At 34.6% G+C, this 7,743-nt stretch overlaps 1 protein-coding gene across 6 annotated transcripts in view; it reads left to right on the top strand.

Annotated features, from left to right (window-relative positions):
* The window catches only part of LOC138322093 (uncharacterized), a 32,701-nt gene extending 26,328 nt beyond the window's left edge, over positions 1-6,373 (top strand). For 3 of the 6 annotated variants that reach the window (XM_069266162.1, XM_069266150.1, XM_069266155.1), the window contains exons 14-18: positions 727-777; positions 2,126-2,158; positions 2,545-2,589; positions 4,275-4,298; positions 5,720-6,373. In XM_069266162.1, coding sequence (XP_069122263.1) covers positions 727-777; positions 2,126-2,158; positions 2,545-2,589; positions 4,275-4,298; positions 5,720-5,751 — 185 coding nt within the window. In that variant the 3' untranslated portion in view covers positions 5,752-6,373. The remainder of the gene's footprint in view (positions 1-726; positions 778-2,125; positions 2,159-2,544; positions 2,590-4,274; positions 4,299-5,719) is intronic. The other 3 variants (XM_069266169.1, XM_069266180.1, XM_069266174.1) reach the window with 2 other exon arrangements.
* The last annotated feature ends 1,370 nt before the right edge of the window (positions 6,374-7,743 follow it).

Raw genomic sequence — 7,743 nt, forward strand, 5'->3', positions numbered from 1 at the left:
GGTTCATTTCTAACACTTTGCAGAGATGTGAAATTCACCCTACTTACTTTAACAACAGTTTTAGCTATATCAAGTTAATGTTTGCTGTAAATCTTTTCTAGGTTCACTGAGATGAAAATGAGAAGCATTATAGAGTGAAATTATAATTCATTGGTTTTAATTTCACATTAGAGTGAATATAAGTGATTTGGATTTTTAGCAAGAAATGCTGAACAATAACATATTTTGTAACTGGTGAAAAAATCAAGGACGTTTACCCCCTATGTTAAGGATGGTTTTAGAAATAACAACTTGTTTTCTGTTTAAACCGCAAAGGACTATCAAAAAATGTTAAAAATGGTAGTTTCATCTTCAAATAGCTATATTTGATTCATAATAGCGCAAAATCAAACAAACCGCCATATTATTTTCATTACATTTTTAACCTCTGTATAAATTCCTATTTCCAAAAATCTGTATTAGAAAAAAATACTTAGTCATCAGAAACAATTTGCCTATTCACCTGAGCAGATCCTTAAACAGCTTTATTATGTCAACAATATCGTTTTACTTGGATTGTCAAGAGGAGGATAGCAAGTACAGTAAACAGCCTTTGTCTTTATTCTACCTATCTCGAGCATACACACTTTCTTTTCTTTTTCTGAATTATTCTTATGTAAACTGCGGAAATGAAGATCTTTTGTAATATTGAATAATACTCTTATGGTTTATATTTTTTCAATTCAGCAACTAATCTTGGTATGAATGAACTGCAAACACTCAATCTAGTCGCTGAAGGTGGGTAGAATATAGATACATATGTATTCAATATGTTTGCCGTGTTTTACATGTATGTAACATATATTTTTTCATTTTCATAAAACAATGTAGCAGGGCTTGTAAGTAGTTTGTGGGGAAAATTATGGTGTCGTAGTCCTGTGCTAGGTGTAAGAGTGCGTGTGTGTCTTGTCCAAGTGTAGCAGTAGTGTATGTTATGTCATTATATCGAGCGCCTGTGTTGTGTTCCGTCTTTTATTGGTCGATCATGCATGTGTTGTTACTGTCGGGTATATAGAGGGATGTTCTGTCCATTTCAAGGCGGTGTGTTGAAGGATTAAGTTCCTGAGCCTAATAGGTTTTAGAGGTGGGTAGTAGTAAGCAGAAAGGGGCATGTTCCTAATCATAGTATGGTAGAGTTTAAGGTGGGGTGTGGAGAGGCTGACGGGGGATATTTTGTAAATGTATGTGTTAGTCTCGTTGTTGTTGGGCCCTGTATATCTTGTCTAGTACATCGTATTAATAAATCATTATTGTTACATATTGTAAGTCTTATACAAACTGGACCCGTCTCGGTCCTGTTACAACAAATTAAAATATTTGAACAGTTTGTGATAAAATTAATTTCATAAAACGTATTTATTTACACTTGGCCTACACCCTGATATAAAACAACAACTGCCTTGCAGGTATAGGGCGTTAGAATTGCGCCTGATGTCCCTATTGCATGATCGTAAAACACAACAAAATTAATGATATATTCTCTTCTTTCTATTTGATTTTCGTCTTCCTAATGTCTTCCATGACGCCACCTCACGTTTACGCTTCGGTTGACCACTTGCCCCTGTTAGATAGGCTCTATTATATGTCCCCTGGCTGTGACACACCATATTCGATGAATAATGGTAGTTTCTGCTCCTGCTTAGCGCTTAGCATAACAGGAGTGGGACGACTGGTTTGCCCGTTGTCAGTATAAAGTGATCGTGTGTGGTGTACTTGTTTGGTGTCTTCGGAGACACGCTTCACAAGGATAGCACCATTCCTTATTAGAAGTCTAAAAGGAGACAAAGGAGACACAACATGAGTACACCGCAGTCTCCCAAATTATGCACCAAGCATTTCACACACGCAACACATCGCATATATGGGCGTCCAAAAATGACCCTGATTGTTAATAGGACGTTAATTTTATCAAGCAAACAAATCAATCAATTTACGACGGTATTATAGTAACACTGACCCCGCTCGCTATGTTCTTTTGGTTTTTGTTTTTGTTTTGTTGTTGTTATTTTTTTCAATTTTTATTTTATTCCAGTAATGATCCAATAACCTATTCGTTACACTCATTCCTTATACATTTATATTTTAGCATTAACTGAAAATTGTTCCAAGGGAGACAATGGTAAGTGTTTGCGAGATTATTTCGACATGTCAACTGTTTTAATGCCGTATAAATAAATATTTATTCAAACATGTAAAGCATACAACACAAATTTTAAAATAACAAACACATTTTCCTAACTCTTTGTATAAATATATCACTCAATAATATAAATTTCTGCACAAATTTAAAGGTATCTGAAGCGTTGGCAAGAGAAACATTATTTCTAAGGTATGGTTAACATTTAAAGTATCAAAATACAAATGTATTAAATTTAGTGTAGAATTTGATTCATTATTTGCAGTTTAAAGAACGCTTCAGCAGTATATTTATTCTTTATAATGCATATGCTGATAATTGCAACAGTTTGCACATTAGTTAATCACTTTATCTTTTATCCTCCATAGCTGACGAGACTGCTGAAAAAGAAACCCTAATAAAGTCTGCCAACGGTACGTACATAACGTACATTTTTTTTTGAAATCATTTTCAATTTATAGACAATACAGACAAAGGTAGAAAACAGTTTAACATGATAGCTGCGAAAACAAAATTCGTACCAACTTACATAAACATTCACATTCAGACTTTGACACACCCGCATGTACACACAATAACTCCTATATACATGTACCTCAGAATTTACATTATTACATTCAATCAGAACTTTCCATACGCCCACATTCATTCAGACATATATATGGCAATTAGAAGAGGCAGAGAAGATATATTGAACAGGGAATAGTTGTATAGGTAGATAGAGACGAGATGTGGATTATATGTACGAAGAAAATGTATTACATTATGTATTACAAGAGTTCAGATATCCAGTTGAAGAAAAGCTTCCAACTAGTTTTTTTTTTAATTTTGTTTTCAAAAATTATTTTGAACATATGATATGTATTTATGAGTATATTGATATTCTTTGCTACTTTTTGCCAATGCATTTATATTTAAGGTTTTATGAAAACATCTTAAACATCTGTAAATGTACTGTTAATGATTAGATTTATAACATCATCTTCTGATGCATTGATATTGTTAGTTGTAAGACCAAGAAGAATATAATGGATATCTTTATGTTTAGTTCACCTTGCCCGAAGGGCCTGTGAAAGTATGTCATTTTAAAATCAATCTACTTCTTTTGGAATTAACAGATTTGATTCTGATTTGGTCTGAAGCTTATAAGGGTGAAGTGTAACCAATTTTGCATAAACGCGGGTCTTGCCCCCCAGGGGTTTGAGGGGTGGGGCCAAATATTGGAAAGAAAGCATTTTTTCGAAATCAGGTGAGCAATACAGGCCCAATGAACGTCTTGTATTTTTTAAATAACGTTCTTATTTCTTCAACTTTGCAATGATTTATACGCATACAAACTACTGTTGTTTGCTGTATACATAAACAGAGACCCGATACCTATTCAGATTAGTTGTAAATATAATTTATTATGAGTGTTGATTATGTATAACTGAGAAAAGATGCATTTATGTATGTATTGTTGACGGGATTTTATGTTATTTTGTGTATAAAACACGCATAAGGATCTTAAACATTATTGATTGATAGTTCACACTATTACTGACGGCTTAATTGGCAATCTGGCATTCGAAAAAGCAGATTCGTGCACAAGCATAGGATGTGGATAAATAGCTAGCGATTCATTAGCTGACTTGAACGATAAGCTACAATTTTTCATGTTTTAATATTCAAGAGAATCCACATGTGTATTGAACAATATAACACTGTTTGAAATATTTGGGGGATGCTGCAATGCTGTCTAAACACAGAAAAACAATTTATGTTTAAATGTACTATAATCCTCCGTTTGCATATTGCAGAGTTAGCTCCCTCGCTGGCCTTGCGGGAATTTATCGATTGTTACATCATTATTTTGTGAGCGCAATTTACGTTGTTTTCTCCGAAAATATAACGTTACGCTCGAAAACACATGACGTCACAATCAGTATCCACAAGGGTAGATAACTGCAAAATGTAAATACAGAAAAAAGTATAGTCATGTTGTAATATGCACTTATGAATCATAAATTATGATTAGGACAAAATCAGTTTTTGTAATGGAATGATGAAAGAAAAGTTGTCCCACTTGCTAATTTATTATTTTTCATTTTATCTTCAGATGGTGCTAAAACTGACGGACGAGGTAGGTTTCTGTTTTTTTCGTCTCATCTATTTGAAAACATTAAAAATAAATAAATATGTATATGCGTTAAAAGATATTTGAGCGAATCCTGGTTTCCGCTTGCATGTTTGCTGCATCTTTATGATAAATATATTTTTTCGAAATGGAATGATAATTCAACAGTTCTTCGTCAATAATTTATTTGTGTTTGTAAATTGACACGGAACATCTTATTTTTACACCTCACCTTTTTTTTATTATACTCTTTCTTGTTCTGTTGACGGCACAGATTTTAGCCCATTATCATCAGATGGTGGGTTATTCAAATCGCCTTTCGTCCTTGGTCCGTCCGTCCTTCCGTCCGTCCGTTAACAATTCTTGTCATCGCTATTTCTCCGAAAGCACTAAAGGACTGTATTTCAAATTTCATATGTAGGTTCCCCTAGGGCCCCTAGTTGTGCATACATGTATTGCATTTTGGGACCATCTTGGATTTTGATAGTCAAAATTTGTTACCGCTATTTCTTAAAAAATTTCTGAAGGTATCTTTCTCAAATTTTATATTTAGATTTCCCTATGGCCCTCGTTGTGCATATTGCATTTTGAGACCTATCGGTGAACAAGATGGCCAACATGCGGCCATCTTGGATTTTGAAAGTTAAAGTATATTACCACTATTTCTCAGAAAGTACTGAAGGGATCTTTCTCAAATTTCATATATAGGTTCCCCTAGGACCTTAGTTGTGCACATTTCATTTTGAAACTAATCGGTGAACAAGATGGCTGCCATCTTGGATTTTCTAGTGAAATTTTGTTACCGTTATTTCTCAGAAGGCACTAAAGGTATCTTTCTAAAATTTCATATTTAGGTTTCTCTGGGGCCCTAGTTGTGCATATTGCAAATTGAGACTGATCCCTCGACAAGATGGCCGACCGTCCACCATCTTGTATTTTAGAAGTTGAAGTTTGTTACCACTATTTCTCAAAAAAGAATTGAAGACAGCACGCAATCTTGGATTTAGATAATTAAAGTTTGTTGCCGCTGTTTCTCAGAAAGCACTGAAGGGATCTGTCCCAAATTTCATAAGTCGGTTCCACTAGGGCCCTAGTTTTGCATATTGCATTTGGTACCTGATCGGTCAACAAGATTGGTATGAAATTACTGAAGAAATATCTCTCAAATTCCATGCGTAGGTTCCCCTAAGGCCCTATTTGTGTAAAGTACCTTTGGGACTGATCGGTCAACAAGATGCCCAACCGACCGTCATCTTGGATTTCACCACTGTTTCTCAGAAAGTTATGAAGCGATCTGTCTTAAATTTCAAATGTAGTATGTTTGGAAACGTTTGAAAAGCAGGGAAAGGTCCCTCTTTCCATTGTCAGACATATATCATTCTTTGGTGGGCGCCAAGAACCCTCTGGGATCTCTTGTTATTTTTCAGGACTTGCTATTTGTCATCCAGAGGATACCTAGACTCGAAGCGGATACATTTATATTGTCAATACACAAGTTTGAATGAGCAATTCAAATATTGCATTTTGGAAACGATCCATCAAAAAGACGGCCAACAGGCAGCAATTGGATTTTGATATTTAAAGTTTAAAAAAAATATATATATATCCCTCTTTCCATTGTCAGACATAGATCATTCTTTGATAGGTGCCAAGATCCCTCGAGGATCTCTTGTGCTATACTGTCATCAGTAATTTCTAAACCCTGGTTAATACTAGCAATATATCGCTCGGCTAGAGAGAACTTCACTATAACTCGATCGGTTGAGCGTCTAGTAAAATGTCTAGTTGGCTAGTAACCCAGAGGTCCCGAGTTCAATCCCTGGTAGAGGTAGCGTTTAAATCTATTAAAGTGCCTACTCTGTTGCATTGGCGTCCATGTAGGGACACTCAACGATACCCGCGGAGGAATCTCTGTGACCCTTTGAAACCTGAGGACGAGATCATTTCTGGAGGGGAGTATGTAACTCTAGTCAGTACTAGCCGCAATATATCTCGGGACCCAAGTTCGATCACTGACAGACGAAGTGATGTTGTGTAAAAGTGTGTGATACATTTAAAATAATAAATTATCATCATTGTTATTATTGTTATGTAATCGTACAAACCTAGATAATGGTATTCTGTATTTCGTTTTTGTGTGCGTAATGACTTGCCTGGCTACAATTACAAATCTACTTGTGTTGTAAACAAAACTTCCACGTATATCTCATATTCATACAACAGCCAACTCTTTTGTTACCTCTATTTGTGTGTGATTGAATGTGTCCCGTTTGCGTTAGAACCCTGCACAGTATATACATGAAAATAATTTTCTTTCATAAAACTTTTATCTTCCGTGTCCAAAAACTCGAATTTTAAGCTTTCTGTTATGTTTTAGCCGAACATATCTTTATAATTATGAAGTTATACCTGTATTTACTTTAACGAATTCACGTACTGTCCTCAAACGTTATAATCCACTTGTACAATTAAGAATATAATTTAACCACCACGAATGCAACAGCTTGTTAGATGTTACATTCAATTACCAGTACGATTTAACACAAGTACAAGAAAATATTTTGAAGTCAAATGCCCCAATTATACCTAAAAGTGTTTAATTACAACTAGTTATAACTGCGTAATCGATTTCAACTGCTTATACATTTTATGATTATCGTCCCAGATGGTATAGTACGGAAATAGTATTATCACATAACTGGCTCGTCTAGTCATATCATACGGCCATATCATAAATATCGTAAGATACACGTGTAATAACACAATTATGACGTCACATGTAGTTTTGACATCATAAATTATATATGACGTCGTATTGTCATAGTAGACGGAAAAGTTACACCCTAACCGGATATTTACTGTTTTATATAAATAAAAGACAAAATTAAAAGTTTCACTTACATTTCTATTGATAAACGTTGTATGATTAATATAATCTTATACTCGTGACTATATGATACGAAATTTATTAAACTCATTAAATAATTTGACATGCCAATTATTGAACTCGTATGATAGATTTCATATTACATGGCCACCCGGGTAAGATCCTCTATATATCAATTTAATAAAAACACTAATTCTGTGTTTTATGTTCTGTTGAGATCAGTATTAAAGATATGAGATATACAAATAGCAACCTCGGATGCAGCTGTTTGTGAATCTAACATTGTAATGACTAGAAATGTATTGCATTAAGGAAAGAACCATTTTGGTCAAGTCTTTTATCGAGAAAATCGACGTTTATACTATGGTGATGTCACAAGCTGTATTAATAACAAACGATATTTCTTTCTCCCATATTTGACAGGGTTTTCCCACGGTTGATAGGGAAAAAGACAGGGTAGGGAAAAGACAGCTCACACGCGCTAGACAATGACGTGACGTTATCATTACATGCAGTGACTATTGTCGGTGACGTCATTAATTTTTACGCATTTCGAAGTTCTTA

The sequence above is a fragment of the Argopecten irradians genome, chromosome 1 (assembly GCF_041381155.1).
Source record: "Argopecten irradians isolate NY chromosome 1, Ai_NY, whole genome shotgun sequence".
Taxonomy (NCBI): Eukaryota; Metazoa; Mollusca; class Bivalvia; order Pectinida; family Pectinidae; genus Argopecten; species Argopecten irradians.